At 45.3% G+C, this 18,645-nt stretch overlaps 1 protein-coding gene across 1 annotated transcript in view; it reads left to right on the top strand.

Moving 5' to 3' along the window:
* The first annotated feature begins 2,587 nt into the window (after positions 1–2,587).
* The window catches only part of LOC105494253 (coiled-coil domain containing 62), a 57,077-nt gene continuing 41,019 nt past the window's right edge, over positions 2,588–18,645 (top strand). The window contains 6 exon segments of the mRNA XM_011762549.3: positions 2,588–2,747; positions 5,515–5,707; positions 8,904–9,070; positions 11,990–12,091; positions 14,405–14,576; positions 17,984–18,085. Of these exon segments, the coding sequence (XP_011760851.3) occupies positions 2,712–2,747; positions 5,515–5,707; positions 8,904–9,070; positions 11,990–12,091; positions 14,405–14,576; positions 17,984–18,085 (772 nt within the window). The 5' untranslated portion in view covers positions 2,588–2,711.

The following is an 18,645-nucleotide window of genomic DNA, read 5'->3' as shown; positions in this document are numbered from 1 at the left end:
CTCCGCCACCTCCCGGGTTCATGCCATTCTCCTGCCTCAGCCTCCCTAGAAGCTGGGACTACAGGTGCCCGCCACCACGCCTGGCTAATTTTTTTGTATTTTTAGTAGAGACGGCGTTTCACCGTTTTCGCCAGGGTGGTCTCTATCTCCTGATCTCATGATCCGCCTGCCTTGGCCTCCCAAAGTGCTGGGATTACAGGCGTGAGCCACCGCGCTTAGCCAAAAATACCAAGTCTTACAATGGTGAAACCTAAGAAACATGAATTAAAACGCTCCTGACTTCAAAAATTGACATTCAACCCACATTCCTTTACATCTCATCACCACCAACTTACTGCAGTCATCTACTGCTAGGCTGTTTTTAGCAACTACTCAGAATTTGCTTTATTTATTTATTGGCATTTCTGTGATGATCAGGGAAGTAGACCACCTTTTTGTGTTTATTGGCTATTTGGTTTTGGGTTCTGTTGGTGGTGGTGAGGTTTTTTTGTTTGTTTTTTGTGTTTTGGGGTTTTTTTTGAGACGGAGTCTCCCTCTATTGCCCAGACTGGAGTGGTGTGGCGCAATATTGGCTCACTGCAACCTCCGCCTCCTGGGTTCAAGCGATTCTCCTGCCTCAGCCTCCCGGGTAGCTGGGACTACAGGCACGCACCACCACACCTGGCTAGTTGTTTTTTTTTGTTTTTTTTTTTTTTTTTTTTTTTTGTATTTTTAATAGTGACGGTTTTGCCATATTAACCAGGCTGGTCTTGAACTCCCGATCTCATGGTCCGCCCACCTCAGCCTCTCCGTGCTGGGATTACAGGCATGAGCCACTACGCCTGGCCTTGTTTTTGTTTTTTGAGTCAGGGTCTCACTGTCGGTCAGGCTGGAATGCAGTGGCATGATCACAGCTCATTGGAGCCTCCATCTCCTAGCTCAAGTGATCCTCCTGTCTCAGCCTCCTGAGTAGCTGAGACCAGAAGAGTGCACCACCATGCCCAGTTAACTTTAAAAAAAAATTTATGCCAGGCAGGGTGCCTTATGCCTGTAATCCCAGCACTTTGGGAGGCCAAGGCAGGTGGATCACCTGAGGTCAGGAGTTTGAGACCAGCTTGACCAACATGGAGAAACCCCGTCTCTACTAAAAATACAAAATTAGCCAGGCGTGGTGGTGCATGCCTGTAATCCCAGCCACTCGGGAGACTGAGGCAGGAGAATCGCTTGAACCTGGGAGATGGAAGTTGCAGTGAGCTGAGATCAAGCCATTGGACTCCAGCATGGGCAACAAGAGTGAAACTCTGGGGAAAAAAAAAAAAATATTTTTTGGCCAGGTGCAGTAGCTCATGCCTGTAATCCCAGCACTTTGGGAGGCCGAAGTGGGTGGATCAACTGAGGTCGGGATTTCACAACCAGCTTGGCCAATGTGGTGAAACCTATCTCTACTAAAAATACAAAAAAACTGTCATGGTGGTGGGCACCTATAATCCCAGCTACTTGGGAGGCTGAGGCAGGAGATTTGCTTGAGGCTGGAGGCAGAGGTTGCAGTGAGCCCATATTGTGCCATTGCACTCCAGCCCGGGCGACAAGGGCGAAGGAAAAAAAAAATTGTTTTTTAGAGACGGGTGAACTCCTGAGCTGAAGAGATCCTCCCACATTGGCCTCCCAAAGTGCTGGGATTACAGGCCACTGCGCCCAGCTTTCTTGATTTTAAATTCTAAGACATTGTCTTGGTCTCCCAAACATGAGCCTGTCAGTAAAGCTTCAAAGTAAGAAATCTTAATTTTGTTTTTCCATTTTCAGATTGTCTTTTTTGAACACAAGGGCATGTTTTGCTATTTCATATTCAACCAAAAAGTAAAGTTGAAACCCTGTAAGACGGTACTTAGTAATTGTCTTGCTGTCTGATGAGTTAAGCATTCAGGGATGCGCAGCCAGGGCTGAAGTGTGATAAGCCTTATTTTTTCCTAGTCCCGTTCCCACGGGGATGAAGAGGTGACTATGGAAGGACAGGTGAAAAAGCTTAGATTCAACCCAGAATATCGTAGATTTTGTCAGGACAAAGTACCGTGGTTCTTCTCATTGCTTTTCAGGAGCCCCCCAAAATCAATTTCCCCCTCTTCATCTGTGATTCTTGGTTTAAAGTATCAAAGGTGCTAGGGTGGCTCGCAACTGTTATCTCCAAGGGCTGGGCTCTGCCTCCAGGCATTCGAGTGTCAGGTCCTGTTCTTGGAGCCAGCTACACAGGAGCGAGCACTGCCGAGCTCACGGTTATTAGGGTGAAGATGGAAGATAGGGGAGTGAGCAATTCAAATGTCATAAACCAGGGTGCTGGGGGCGGCGCAGCAGCCTTTATTAACTTCTTCATTCCCTGGGTAATGGTGAAGAGCCGGTTCTTCGAGGCCTTCCAGCGCTGGAGCCTCGGGCGTGGGCAAAAAGCGTCCATACTCAGCCTGAGCCACTTGGGAGCCCCCAGTCTCTGAGGTGGAAGAACAGTGCCCATCAGCGCGGCGGGGCTGCAGCCGGGAAACCCTGGATGGGAGCCCCGAGCCCCGGCGAGCGCACGCCGCGTGGGCGCCAGGCAGGCGGTTGGGGTGCGGGGCGGGGGACGGCCGAGGGCGCGGGGCTCCGGGGCTCCGGGCTCGCCCCCGCCGCTCGGGGCAGGCGCGCCGATGGCGTTTCTAAGGTGACGCCGTCCACACCGGCCTTCTCCGGGGGCGGAGGAAACACCTATGAACCCTCCGGCGGCCTTCCTTGCCGGACGCCAGGTGAGCGGCGGTTCCGAGCGCGGCTGGGCGCCGCTGCAATGGTGCACATTGGTCGAAATCTACTGCTTCTCAAGAACCGTGTCTACTTAAAATGTGAAACAGGCCGGGCGCGGTGGCTCACGCCTGTAATCCCAGCACTTTGGGAGGCGGAGGCGGGCGGATCACGAGGTCAGGAGATCGAGATCATCCTGACTAACACGGTGAAACCCCGTCTCTACTAAAAATACAAAAAAAATTAGCCGGGCGTGGTGGCCTGTAGTCCCAGCTACTCGGGAGGCTGAGGCAGGAGAATGGCGTGAACCTGGGAGGCGGAGCTTGCAGTGAGCCGAGACCGCGCCACTGCACTCCAGCCTGGGTGACAGAGCGAGACTCCATCTCAAAAAAAAAAAAAAAAAAAAGTGAAACAATACATTGGACATAGAGGAAAACGGTGTCACCACCGTTTCCTTAACCCAATAACACCTTGTTATTCAGCTCAGGTCACAGAGTAGCGCGTACCCGGTGCTTACTGTTTAAGGAGGACGACTGGCGTCTGGGGACCTGCTCTCCCATTTACCTCGCTGGGTGTCCTTAATTTACACAACCTGGCGAGTAAAGAAAGGAGCTCTCTCACAGCTCCACTGTACCAAAAAGTCTGGAAGTGGGCTTGCCCAAGGTTCGCGTCCATCAGTGTAAGACGACCTGCCTTTGTATACTCGGCTTACTGCCTGTTTTCCTGGAGTGGAATATGTGCTCCTTGCCTGGCGGGCTGTGGCCCAGCCACTGGCGCTCAATAAATTATGTTGAATGCATGAAAAAAGGGCTGGGCCAACACTGGAATTCAAGCCTTGGGACTTGAAATCCCTTGACTCCAAATTCCATTTTCCTTGTTAAGACTAGTAACTGTAATTTATTCATCATTCTTATTTATTTTTGAGACAGGATCTGGCTCTGTCCCCAGGGCTGGAGCGCAGCGACGCAATGTCGGCTCACTGCAGCCTCTGCTTCCCAGGTTCAAGCGATCCTCCCGCCTCAGCCTTACAAATAGCTGGGACTACAGGCGCCCACCACCATGCCGAGCTAATTTTTGTATTTTTAGTAGAGAGAGGGTTTCGCCATGTTGGCCAGGCTGGTCTCGAACTCCTGACCTCAGGTGATCTGCCCACCTCGGCTTCCCAAAGTGCTGAGATTACAGGTGTGAGCCACTGAGCCCCCCCTCATTATTTTTGTTTATTTACAAATCTTATTTTTCAAAAAGCAGTAAGGGAGTACAAAGGGCCACTGGTGAACCTTTAATTACTGTCTTTAAGGTGGAACTCTATTAAAGTAACACTTTTAGTTCTTTATTTCATAGGTAGGGACCGCACCATGATTTGAAATGTGGTTTACAGTGTTAATGAGAGCTGATGTTTGTTAAGTGATTACTACGGGCCAGGCTTTGTGCTCAGTACTTTACAGAGTTTGTCTTGTTTAATCTTCGTCACTCCAAGATGTTAAAATGCCGTTGCTATCATTTTACAGGTGAGGAAACTAATGCTTAGAGAAGTTAAGTAACTTGCCCAAGGTTATGTAGCCACTAAGTGGCTAATTCTGGGATCACAATTTGGTCAGACCAACTTGTTAGACTTTCAAATGCTGTATACTTAAAAGGAATTATTGTATTAATAGATAATATTATTAGGTATAAAAATGGCATCATGGTTATATAGGAAATGTTCATTTTTAGAGATGCATTCTGAAGGATGTAAGGGTGAAGTGGTATTTTTTAATCAATAAAAGGAAAGTGAAGCAGCTGTAGTGAAATCTCAATAATGGTAGAACCTAGGTACTGAGTATATGGGAGTTTATCATACTATTGTCTTTGGGTATATGTGAAAAATTTCCTTACAGAATTTGGTTTTTAATTATGTATGTTGTATTTGGACCAGTTACAATATTAAATTGTCCTTAATAGATTGAATATGTATAGATGCCTTAGATGTTATAGTTTTCATGAATATTGAATACTGGAAGACTTAATTTTCTTTTTATAGACTAAAATTCCCATTCTTTAGTAAGAATCATTTACATTTAAACAGTAACTATTTCATGGTTTTGTTTTGTTTTGTTTTTGAGCTAGAGTTTCGCTCTTGTCGCTGGAGTGCAATGGCACGATCTCGGCTCACTGCACCGTCCGCCTCCAGGGTTCAAGCAATTCTCCTGCCTCAGCCTCTTGAGTAGCTGAGGTTACAGGCATGTGCCACCACACTGAGCTAATTTTTGTATTTTTAGTAAAGATGGGGTTTTGCCATGTTAGTCAGGCTCGTCTCAAACTCCTGACCTCAGGTGATCAACCCACCTTGACCTCCCAAAGTGCTGGGATTATAGGTGTGAGCCACCACGCCTGGCCACTATTTCATGTTTAACCTGTACTTGGTTACTCAAATTGCTGGGGCAAGGTGGGAGATAATGTTATTGACTGGCAGAGAAAAGGGTTGTTGGCAAAGGGGAAGAAATGTGCAGAAATAGGTTTATTTGTTTACCCAGCGGGTTTTAGAAACAGTCCCACTTTTTAGGCATGGCACGTATGGCATGACAGAAAATTGTAGAGAGGCAGAGTGCATGGTAGGTTTTAACTTGAATATGTTTTAAGTATACATAATCTTTGCTGCCATGTTATTAACTTGAAACTTAATTGAACTACTTGGAGCTGGCAGCAAAAGAAGATATACTTATTTGGAAAATTGACTTTGGCTGATTTATTACTGATTTCATTCTATTTTGATGTGAAACCGCTTTCTATGTTTAGAACATCGGGTCAGAAGTTGAGATTTCCACTATTGAGAAACAACGGAAGGAGCTGCAGTTGCTCATTGGAGAATTAAAAGATCGAGATAAAGAGCTCAATGACATGGTTGCAGTGCACCAGCAACAGCTTCTTTCATGGGAAGAGGATCGGCAGAAAGTGTTGACATTGGAAGAACGTTGCAGCAAATTAGAAGGTCAGAAATACATTCAGTGACAACAGTTATGCACTCCTTTGTGCTAACATATTGATGGGCTCATGGGGAAGACAGAGAGGAAGTAAAGACTGCAACCCCTGCTGTCCTCAAGTTTAGGCTCATTGGAGACAGGAGGACTTTATGAACAGTGATAATGGGACAGACACATTCAAATAAAGTAGGATAAGCAAAGTATTTCAGCATAAAAAGGGGGCTGGATAGAGCTCCAGTTAACATGGGGTGAGCGCCATTGGTGAGGCTGAAGTTTTGAACGAGACTATGAATGAAGATGCCATATGACTAGCCATTCTCTTAAACTAAGCTGAAAGATTTTAAGCTTTTTGTATTGAACTTGATCTTAAGTTCCTAAAATGGTCATCTTTTAAAATTATAGCTGTCTGTCCAGGCACAGTAGCTCACACCTGTAATCCCAGCACTTTGGTAGATCATTTGAGCTCTGGAGCTGGAGACTAGCCCAGCCAACATGGTGAAACCCCACTTCTACTAAAAATACAAAAAATTAGCTGGGCGTGGTGGTGCACACCTGTAATCTCAACTACTCGGGAGGCAGAGGCACGAGAATCACTTGAACCCGGGAGGTGGAGGTTGCAGTGAGCCAAGATTGCGTCACTGCACTCCAGCCTGGGGGACAGAACAAGACCCTCTCTCTCTCTCTCTCTCTCTCTCTCTCTCTCTCTCTCTCTCTCTATATATATATATATATATATATATATATATATATATATAGCTGTCTCAAAAATGGTTGCAAAAAGTTTATTTGATACCATATTTTAATTCTGTCATTCCTTCAGTGCTGCCCTAAATCTGAATGTTCCATTGACTCTAGATTGTTAGTAGAATGCATTAGAGGAGAAAACACTAGATCTGTGTAATAGAAAGATAACCTTTTTTTACTTAACATTACTCAAAGGATTCTGTAAATGTGGCAATCCAAATCTGTCATTTTTGGTGGGGCGCGGTGGCTCATGCCTTTAATCCCGGCACTTTGGGAGGCTGAGGCAGGCCGATCACTTGAGGTCAGGAGTTCGATACCAGCCCAGCCAACATGGTGTACCTTATCTCTACTAGAAATACAAAAATTAGCAGGGCATGGTGGTGCACGCCTATAGTCCCAGCTACTCAGGAGGCTGAGGCAGGAGAATTGCTTGAATCTGGGAGGTGGAGGTTGCAGTGAGCCGAGATCGTGCCACTGCACTCCATCCTGGGCGACAGAGTAAGACTCTGTGTCAAAACAAAGAAAGAAACAAACAAAAAACCCAAATGTATTATTTTTTTTTGTTTCTTTGATGACCATCTGATTTTACTCTGACCACACCCACACGCGTATACACACACAGCATTTAACATGGTTGCTGATTAAATGCAGTATAACATCTTATGGCTCTTATATAAACATGTTAAAACAACAAAGATAACACATATAACATATATAACCCACATTATACGTAGCTATCAGTATTTTATTTTAAAATGAGCAAGATTTGAATAGGCACCTCATGGAAAGAGGAAAATTGAATGTCCAATAAATATATAAAAAGTTTCCTATTCTCATTAGTAATTAGGGAAATGCAAATAAAAACCAAATTGAGATACTATTTTACCTTTACTAGCCTGGCAGAAATTATCGGGTTTTGGTAAAGTATGACGCCAAGGGAAAGCTGAGACGCTGCTAGCGGGAGTCAGTTGTTACTGCTCGTGTGCAAAATCGTTTGGCAGTATCTGGTGAAGCTGAAGATGTGCATATCCTACAGCCCAGCAAAGCCATTTCTAGAATATTCTCACCCTATAATAGACACATGAATCACTTAAGGGGCTTGTTAAAATTTAGATTCTGATACAGTAGGTCTGGGGCCCAAGGATCTGCATTTCTAACAGGCATCCCAGGCGATGCCACTGCCGCTGCTGGTCCAGGGATCACATTTTGAGAAGCAAGGCTCTCGAGAAACTCTTGAAAATATGCACCCAGATGCATGTAAAAAGGCCTGGCGCTGTGGCTCACGTCTATAATCCCAGCACTTTGGGAGGCCAAGGCAGGCAAATCACCTGAGGTCAGGGGTTCGAGACCAACCTGGCCAACATGGCGAAACTCCGTCTCTACTAAAAATACAAAAATTAGCCAGGCATGGTGGCTCATGCCTGTAGTCCGGGCTACTCCGGCGGCTATGGCAGGAGAATTGCTTGAACCTGGGAGGCAGAGGTTGCAGTGAACTGAGATCACACCACTGCACTCCAGCCTGGGCTACAGAGCAAGACTCCATCTCAAAAAAAAAAAAAAGATGCGTGTCAAAGAATATTCAGAGCAGCATTGTTTATCATAGCTGCAAAGTAGAAATAACCCAAATGATCATCAATATTAGAAATAACCTTTGGTAGGCCGGGCGCGGTGGCTCATACCTGTAATCCCAGCACTTTGGGAGGCTGAGGTGGATGGATCACGAGGTCAGGAGATGGAGACCATCCTGGCTAATATGGTGAAACCCCGTCTCTACTAAAAATACAAAAAAATTAGCTGGACCTGGTGGCGCTCGCCTGTAGTCCCAGCTACTTGGGAGGTTGAGGCAGAAGAATCATTTGAACCCAGGAGGTAGAGGTTGCAGTGAGCCGAGATCATGCCATTGCACTCCAGCCTGGGCAATAGAGGGAGACTCTGTCTCACCAAAAAAAAAAAAAAAAAAGAAAACAGAAAACAGAAATAAGCTTTGGTGTAATCATTCAGTGGAATATTACCGGGCAATGTTAGTGCACAATCACAAGTTATACACAACTGAGCGAATCTCAGAATCATCATCTTAAGCAAAAAAAGCAAACAGAAGAATTCTCAGAATATGATTCCATTTTTATATGGTTCAAATTAAACTATAATTTTGAGGCATGTGGTCATTGGTAAAGCTGTAGTGAAAAGCTAGGAAGTGATTACTCGAAGATCAGTCTCATGGTTGGGAAAGTAGAAACTGGAGAGATTATGTTCAGGAAGTGACCTCCAGAGGCTTCCAGTTGCTCACAGTTCTGTTTCTTGATTAGGGGTGATAGTGTGCATTTCGTAAAAAAGGTTTTAAAAGAAGATTGTCTTTGTAAAAATTCTCTAGCACACTTTTACTTTTTAACCACCCATTTTGAAAATAATGCATTTTAAGCTGAAGGTCTGACTGCAAATTATTGATGAACTTTCCCTCAGGTGAACTACATAAAAGAACTGAAATAATCAGGTCACTCACGAAGAAGGTAAAATCTCTTGAATCCAACCAAATGGAATGCCAAACTGCTCTCCAAAAGACCCAACTACAGCTTCAGGAAATGGCTCAAAAGGCAACGCATTCTTCTCTTCTCTCTGAAGACCTTGAGGTTGGGATTATTTTCTGACAAACTTCACTAGTCCAAATTCCCTTTGTGTTTCAGTTATTGAAAAATTAGATTTGGCCACGTGCGGTGACTCACTCCTGTAATGCCGACACTTTGGGAGGCCGAGGTGGGCGGATCACCTGAGGTCGGGAGTTTGAGACCAGCCTGGCCAACGTGGAAAAACCCTCTCTCTACTAAAAATACAAAATTAGCTGGGCATGGTGGCGCACGCCTGTAGTCCCAGCTACTCGGGAGGCTGAGGCAGGCGAATCGTTTGAACCCGGGAGGTGGAGGTTGCGGTGAGCCGAGATCTCACCATTGCACTCCAGACCGGGCAACAAGAGGGAAACTCTGTCTCAAAAAAAAAAAAGAGAGAGAGAAGAAAAAAGAAAAATTATATTTAAATGTTTCATTAAAAATGCATGTGAGGCTGGGCACAGTGGCTCGGTGGCTTATGCCTGTTATCCCAGCCCTTTGTTTGGGAGGCTGAGGTGGGAGGATTGCTTCAGCCCAGGAACTCGAGACCATGCTTGGCAACATGGCAAATGCCTGTCTCTATGAAAAAATGGAAATACAAAAATGAGCTGGGTGGGCCGGGCGCGGTGGCTCAAGCCTGTAATCCCAGCACTTTGGGAGGCCGAGGCGGGCGGATCACAAGGTCAGGAGATCGAGACCACAGTGAAACCCCGTCTCTACTAAAAATACAAAAAATTAGCCGGGCGCGGTGGCGGGCGCCTGTAGTCCTAGCTACTCAGGAGGCTGAGGCAGGAGAATGGCGTGAACCCAGGAGGCGGAACTTGCAGTGAGCCGAGATCGCGCCACTGCACTCCAGCCTGGGCAACAGCGTGAGACTCCGTCTCAAAAAAAAAAAAAAAAATGAGCTGGGTGTGGTGGTGTACTGCTGTGGTCCCAGCTACTTGGGAGGCTGAGGCAGGAGGATCACTTGAGCCCAGGAGGTCAAGGCTGCAGTGAGCTGTGATTGTGCCACTACACCCCAGCCTGGGTGACAAAACAACAACAAAAAAGCACATGTAAGCCAAGCACAGTGGTGTGCGCCTGTAGTCCCAGCTTCTGGGGAGGCTGAGGCAGAAACATCGCTTGGGCCCAGGAGTTCAAGTCCAGCCTGGGCAACACAGTGAGACTTCATCTCGATAAAAAACAACAATCACAACAAACAACCAATGCAAAAATGCATACGTGTGTGTATGAAGGTATCTACACTCATCCACCCCTTGTAGTTCTGTGTTTATCCTACAGTTTTGGTTAGTTGCACAGCACTATCCTGTCTTAGAGATTGAGCTTCAGTACAACCCTTTGTAACTGTTATGCCATTTGGTTTAGTAGCATCTACCATTTAATCAACAATGGGTTATTTTAGAAAGCTTTCCTCAAAGATGAGAGGGTATCATCAAGTTTTGGTAGCTTCAATGATGTTTTCTAAATTATTGCGTCTTTTTATTTTTGAGACGGAGTTTCGCTCTTGTTGCCCAGGCTGGAGTGCAATGGCACAATCTCGGCTCACTGCAACCTCTGCCTCCTGGGTTCAAGCAATTCTCTTGCCTCACTCTCCCGAGTAGCTGGGATTACAGGCATGCACCAGCACGCCCAGCTAATTTTGTATTTTTAGTAGAGACGGAGTTTCTCCATGTTGGTCAGGCTGGTCTCAAACTCCCGATATCACGTGATCCGCCCGCCTCGGCCTCCCAGAGTGTTGGGATTACAGATGTGAGCCACTGTGCCCAGCCAATTATTGTATCTTATAACGTTAGTGGCATATTGGGAATAAAACCTCTAAGACTTGTTTTTTGAGCCCGACATGGTGGCTGACACCTATGATCCCAGCACTTTGGGAGGCCGAGGTGGGCAGATCACTTGAGGTCCAAAGTCTGAGATCAGCCTGGCCAACATGGTGAAACCCCCTCTCTACTAAAAATTCAAAAATCAACCAGGTGTTTTGGCGGGCGCCTGTAGTCCCAGCTACTCGGGAGGCTGAGGTAGGAGAGTCACTTGAACCTGAGAGGCAGAGGTTGCAGTGAGCCGAGATCACACCACTCCACTCCATCCTGGGGGAAAGAGCGAGACTCTGTGTCAAAAAAAAAAAAAAAGACAGATTTTTTTGGTTTTCTCTTCTAATTCGTCAGTCATCAGGTATCTTTTGAGTTCATGCTCATAAGAGACGCAGAAAGCCAGCTTGTTTATGTGTTACATCCTTCATCCCAGCTACTCCGGAGGCTGAGGCAGGAGAATCACTTGAACCCAGGAGGCGGAGGTTGCAGTGAGCCGAGATCATACCACCAGTGCACTCTAGCCTGGGCGACAGAGTGAGACTCCATCTCAAAAAAAAAAGAAAAAAGCCTGATGGTTATTTTTCTCAACTAGTAAATAGATTGTATACACAATAATTATATCAGATCTAGCACTATGTGTGTTTTTTTTAAATAACTGATGAGTAGGAATACCCCAGTATGAAGTTCTTTCGACAAAGAATATTTTTTAAATTCACAGAGTTCACTAATGCTACTTTGTTTCAACAAAGGAAATCTCTTACTAATACAGTTCTCATTCATTCATTTTCTTCCCTCTTCCCAACCCAAAATTACACATAAAAGATATTAGGAAATAGACATGTTTACAAGCATCATCAACATAATTCAGTAGGGCAAATACAAGTACTGAGAGGATGGTAGAATTAATAGAGAAATACATATTTGTATTCTTTTTTGATGACTGCTTTCTTAGCCCACTTTGTTACTAAAACAATGTGGGTTTTATTAGCCCACTTCATTACCAACTCTTTTTTTGTTACTAACAAGTCAAACAAGGAAAAAACAAAATGGAGAAATAAGCACAGACTATGGCTAGCGAGCGTAGTGAAAGCTTTAAAAGGACTCAAGCAGTATCATCTGTGTTGTTTTCTTGTAGGCTAGAAACGAAACTCTCAGCAACACGTTAGTGGAACTTTCTGCTCAGGTAGGACAGTTACAAGCTCGAGAACAAGCTCTCACGACAATGATAAAGCTAAAGGTAATCAAAAATAAGAATTCTTCCATTTGCCAGAGTGCTTGGTGGTTTCTATTCACATTCATTATCTTACCTAAGTCCCTAGCATCTCAGAAATGTAAAGCTACCAATGTTGCTCTTGTTTTTTAAAACGCCCAGTTAGAAATGAGGGAAACAAATTTAAAATGATGTTCCCAAGGCATGAAGAAAGGAGGCAGGACTCTGCTTCTGGTCTTCTGTCTCCAAGGCCCATTCCATGGGCTGGCAGGTCTGAATTAACTTATTTTCTCCCCAGGTATCCATTATTAGGTCTCATAGAGTTATTGGCAATTAGATTGCTTGATAATTTTTTTTAATGGAGAGAAAAACCATTTGCAATCGAGCAGTTGATATAGTCACTAACATGCAATATACAACGATACACAGTCTCCTGCTGTTTTGCGCGTCTTTGACAATTGGTATTTAAGGGAACGATGTTGGTATAATGAAATGCTCACACTAATAAAGATGTGATTTTTCTCAGCACATTGTTTTGAAGTGATTGGGGCAAGTGCTCTGAAAATTAAATAGAAAATATTAAAATCTACAGTCATATCTTTAGTCAAGTAGTAGCCAGTTTAGTGGCTTCAACAACCTCTCTGGTTTCCAGCATAGCAAACTCTGGCAAAGCTGTAGGTATGTGTGGAGGTGCTGGCAAGGCATTTCCCCACCATTAAAACAGTGGGTGCATTAGGAAGGGTGTGCTCCTGGAGGCCGGGTGCAGTGGCTCATGCCTATAATCCCAGCACTTTGGGAGGCCGAGGCGGGTGGATTCCTTGAGGTTAGGAGTTCAAGACCAGCCTGGCCAACATGGTGAAACCCCTGTCTTTACTAAAAATACAAAAAAGTTAGCCGGGCATGGTGGCATGCCTGTAATCTCAGCTACTCTGGAGGCTGGAGTATGAGGATCCCTGGAAGCTGGGAGGTAGACGTTGCAGTGAGCCGAGATTGCACCACTGCACTCCAGCTTGGGTGACACAGTGAGACTCTGTCTCAAAAAAAGAAAAAAAAAAAAAGAAGGCCAGGGACGGTGGCTCACATCTGTAATCCCAGCACTTTGGGAGGCTGAGCCAGGCGGATCATAAAACCAAGAGATCGAGACCATCCTGGCTAACATGGTGAAACCCTGTCTCTATTTAAAAAAATACAAAAATTAGCTGGGCGTAGTGCCACACCCCTGTAGTCCCAGCTACTTGGGAGGCTGAGGCAGGAGAATTGCCTGAACCCAGGAGGCGGAGGTTGCAGTAAGCTGAGATCACACCACTGCACTCCAGCCTGATGACAGAGCGAGACTTCATCCGAAAAAAAAGGCTGTGTTCCTAGACTGAGAGATTTTATCTGATGAAAATGGTTTCCTTAGAAGCAGATGCCCTCCAGGACATCCTTATCAAAGGAGTAAGTAGGAGTCCAGGTTTCAGGCTGAAAGGGATTGACTGTTGTGGGTCTCTCCTAGTGTTAACTGAACTGTGTTCTTGTACTTATTAGAACTGTTATTTTTTGCTACTGGCCTGGTCGCAAAGTTCCATGGGTTTTTGCATGACCTGCCCCAACCCTTTTATTCTGTAAGTCCTAGTGCGAGATGTGCAGACAATGTGATTTTTCAGGCGTGCATTTACGATGCTGTAGCAGAAACACTTAGACTTCAGTCGGGTAAAACCTCTTAATAACAGTTATTCCAGGTGAGTGGGGGAGGGACAGAACTTTTACTTATTTTTATACTTTTAGGTGTTGTTTGAGTTGCTTTTCAAGGAGCAGATACCTTTTTTGGTAACTAAAACTGCCTCAACAATTAAGAAATTCTAATTTGGTAGATTTGGAATGATGTTGTTGTGGAGTCTGTCATTTTAACAAGCTGGAAAATGGGAGGGAATGGTGAGCCGTTAGACCGACCTATATAATCCAGAGGATGAGTTTCCCATCCAGGGGCCACCTACCCTCTTGTTACTATTATAGTTTCTTAGGTAATGGAATGGTCTGACTGTAACTTTCTGAGAGAGAGTAAGGGGTAGTGGTTCAGTATATAGTGTCTGAGGCAGCCAGCTAGGTTCAAATGGTGGCTCCACCACTAACTAGCTGTGTAACCAGGGGCAAGGAACATGGCCTTTCTGTCGACTCGTCTGTCACTTGGCAAGAGCAACAGTACCTCCTCATAGAGTTACTGTAAAGATTAAATGAGTTAATATGCGAAAAGTGCTTAGAATGGAACCTGGCACACAGTCGGATCTTAGTATTATCTTTTCTTTTTGGTTAATTGGAATTTAAGAATGTAGAATAACCGTTTTCAAATTTGGTTTTTAGGACAAAGATATTATTGAGGCAGTCAATCACATTGCAGACTGTTCGGGTAAATTTAAATTGCTAGAGCATGCCCTACGTGACGCCAAGATGGCGGAGACTTGTATTGTGAAAGAAAAGCAAGATTATAAGCAGAAATTGAAGGCACTTAAGATTGAAGTCAGTAAACTAAAAGGTAAGGAAGAGACCTACATTTAAGATATGAGTGTATTATCTTGGTAATGTATTTCTTCATTTGGGTTCACTTAATCTTATGCTTGCAAGTAGATCAATTCCCGGCCTTAGGCCCTAATGTGAATTTCATTTATATAGGATTATGCTGCAATTTGTGTCTTATAAGATAAATAACAGAGTTGGGGAAAACTGCAGAATGTATCATATTTTAAAGTAATCCTGCCTTAGTTGAGGTGGCTGTACCATTAGCTATTGCTGATACCTGCTTTGTGGCAGACAACATTAGTATCTCAGTGGCAGGCAGTCCCAGCATGTATTAAACCCACGTGTCTAGAGGTAAATGGGAGGTGACGGATTACGATTGGGCCTCACTGAGCTTCCCATCTGGGCAGTTCTGCCTCACACGTTTCATCTTCTCCTTGCTAGCAGGCTAGCCTGGGCATTTCTTCCCATGATGAGGGCAGAAACTTCTGATTCGGATATTAGGAATTTTTATTTTTGCCAATTTATTTATTTATTTTCGATAGAGTCTCACTCTGTCACCCAGGCTGGAGTGCAGTGGCGCGATCTTGGTTCACCAAAGCCTCCACCTCCCAAGTTCAAGCTATTCCCCTGTCTCAGCTTCCCAAGTAGCTGGGATTACAGGCGCCCACCACCATGCCTGGCTAATTTTTGGATGTTTAGTAGAGACAGAGTTTTGCCATGTTGGCCAGGCTAGTCTGGAACTCCTGACTTCAGGCGATCCCTCTGCCTTGGCCTCCCAAAGTGCTGGGATTTACAAGCGTGAACCAACGCACCCAGCCAATCTTTGTTGATTTAACTTAAAAGATTCAGCATTTGAAAATGTTGTCCTTATGATGCCCTGACCTATGGTTAGAATAGGTCTCATCTCCATTTGTAGCTTCAGCTAAAACCATAATCATATTATCATCCCCTTGGCAGCAGGAACAGACTCTGCTTCTCTTTTTCAGTGTACTGTTAATAGCGCAGCACCAGGGCTACACTCTAGGTATTTGGTATTTATTGAATGTTTATATATACCAAGGTAAAATATACAAGTAGAAAGAAGTCTGTTCTGTCAATATTTATATATTATAAACATTTTATAAATTCAATATTAAAACTTTTTTTTTTTGAGGTGGAGTCTCACTCTGTTGCCCAGGCTGGAGTGCAATGGCGTGATCTCAGCTCACTGCAACCTCCACCTCCCAGGTTCAAGCAATTCTTCTGCCTCAGCCTCCCGAGTAGCTGGGATTACAGGCCCCCACCACCATGCCTGGCTAATTTTTGTATTTTTAGTAGAGATGGGGTTTCATCATGTTGGTCAGGCTGGTCTCAAACTCCTGACCTCATGATCCACCCACCTTAGCCTCCCAAAGTGCTGGGATTACAGGCATGAGCCACTGCATCCAGCTTAAAACTTTTTTATTTAAGAAAAGAGAAATAGGCCGGGCGCGGTGGCTCAAGCCTGTAATCCCAGCACTTTGGGAGGCCGAGGCGGGCGGATCACGAGGTCAGGAGATCGAGACCATCCTGGCTAACACGGTGAAACCCTGTCTCTACTAAAAATACAAAAAAAAAACTAGCCAGGCGCGGTGGCGGGCGCCTGTAGTCCCAGCTACTTGGGAGGCTGAGGCAGGAGAATGGCGTAAACCCGGGAGGCAGAGCTTGCAGTGAGCTGAGATCCGGCCACTGCACTCCAGCCTGGGTGACAGAGCAAGACTCTGTCTCAAAAAAAAAAAAAAAAAAAAAAAGAAAAGAGAAATAATGGCTGGGCATGATGGCTCACATGTAATCCTAGCACTTTGGGAGGGCAAAGCAGGCAGATCACCCGAGGCCAGGAGTTCAAGACTAGCCTGGATAACATGGCAGAGCCCTGTCTCTACAAAAAATTAGCCAGGCATAGGTGGTGTGATCCTGCAGTCCCAGCTGCCTGGGAGGCAAAGTAGAAGGATTTCTTGAGCCCAGGAGGTGGAGGTTGCAGTGAGCCAAGATCGTGCCACTACACTTCAGCCTGGGCAACAGAGCAAGATCCTGTCTCAAAAAAAAAAAGAAGAAGAAGAAAAATTTTTATAGAGCTCAGTCTCCAGCCCTCCCTCCCCTTCCTGGAGGTCCACAAGTGGGACTGCAGGTTCCAGCCCTCTCCTCACTTGGTGTTTCTGGTGACCGGCTGCATCCTGAGGCCACGTAGGGGCTCCACCCTGAGTCACCTCGTTAGCATGTGCTCTGGCGTAATCAACTGGGGCTCTTCATGAATGACAAAAGATGCTTCTGTCACTTAGGAAATTCGACAGGTTTTAGGAGCTCTGTTCCAGGAACAGAGGACAAAAACCAACTCTGTTTCTTCTCATACCACAGACATATTCAAGGAACAGAAGGAAAGGAGGGAAGGGCAGTGGGGAGATGGGCGGGTCAGGTCACGCTGGGCTCTGCAGTTTGCGGAAATGAATTTGGATTTCATCCTCAGTGCAGTAGCAAGGCTTTTCACTGAGAAATGACACAAGCAGATTTTTATTTATTTATTTTTTATGTATTTATTTTTGAGATGGAATTTCACTCTTGTCGCCCAGGCTGGAGTGCAGTGACGTGATCTCGGCTCACTGCAACCTCCACCTCCCTCTCAAGCGATTCTCCTGCCTCAGCCTCCTGAGTAGCTGGGATTATGGGCACCTGCCGCCATGCCCAGCTAATTTTTGTATTTTTAGTAGAGATGGGGTTTTACCAGGTTGGCCAGGCTGGTCTCGAACTCCTGACCTCAGGTGATCCACTCGCCTCAGCCTCCCAAAGTGTTGGGATTACAGGCGTGAGCCACTGCACTTGGCCTTTATTTTTATTTTACTTTACTTTTTTTTTTTTTGAGATGGAATCTCACTCTGTTGTCCAGGTTGAGTGCAGTGGCATGATCTCAGCTCACTGCAACCTCCACCACCTGGATTCAAGTAATTTTCCTGCCTCAGGCTTCCGAGTAGCTAGAATTGCAGGTGTGCACCACCACACCCAGCTGATTTTTGTATTTTTAGTAGAGACGGGGTTTCACCATGTTGGCCAGGCTGGTCTGGAACTCCTGGCCTCAAGTGGTTTGTCTGCCTCGGCCTCCCAAAGTGCTGGGATTATAGGCATGAGCCACTGCGCCGGGCAGATTTTGATTTTTAAAAGATTGCTCTGTGTACACTGGGCTGTCACAGGAGAGGCAAGGCTGGCGCAGGGAGGTCAGTGAGATGAGAGCAAGTGAAGCCTCCAACCAGGGTCCTTGCCAGGGGTGGAGATGTTGGCTGTGAAACAGATTTTGTCTATAGATCCAACAGGACTGGAAGGGGCTGCTGAGGACATGAGTGTTAGACATAGTGTGTCTTTGAGGACTGGAAACTAGTATTTATTTGAGGACTTTCTTTTTCTTCTGTTGTGAAGAGGACCTCAACGAAAAGACGACAGAAAATAACGAGCAACGAGAAGAGATCATTCGCCTCAAACAAGAGAAAAGTTGCCTGCACGATGAATTGCTTTTTACTGGTAAAACAGATGATTGAATGTATTTGTAACCTAGACTTGCTATGATGACAGGCTAAAGGAATTATACCTCGCCCAATTTTTTTTTTTTTTTTTTTTTTTTTTTTTTGAGACAGGGTCTTGCTCTGTCACCCAGGCTGGAATGCGGTAGTCTTGACTGACTGCAACTTCTGCCTCCCGGGCCCAAGCAATTCTCCTGCCTCAGCTTCCTTAGTAGCTGGGATTACCAGTGTGAGCCACCATGCCTGGCTAAATTTTGTATTTTTAGTAGAGACAGGGATTCGCCACATTGGTCAGGCTGGTCTTGAACTCCTGACCTCAGGTGATCCACCAGCCTTGGCCTCCCAAAGTGCTGAGATTACAGGCGTGAGTCTGGCTTTTTTTTTTTTTTTTTTTTTTTTTTTCTGAGACAGAGTCTCACTCTGTTGCCCAGGCTGGAATACAGTGGCACGATCTCAGCTCACTGCAACCTCCACATCCCAGGTTCAAGCAATTCTCCTGCCTCAGCTTCCCTAGTAGCTGGAATTACAGGCGTGCGCCACCATGCCCAGCTAATTTTCATA

This window comes from Macaca nemestrina, chromosome 10 (assembly GCF_043159975.1).
Source record: "Macaca nemestrina isolate mMacNem1 chromosome 10, mMacNem.hap1, whole genome shotgun sequence".
Lineage (NCBI taxonomy): Eukaryota > Metazoa > Chordata > Mammalia > Primates > Cercopithecidae > Macaca > Macaca nemestrina.
This window is presented reverse-complemented; position numbering and strand designations above follow the sequence as displayed.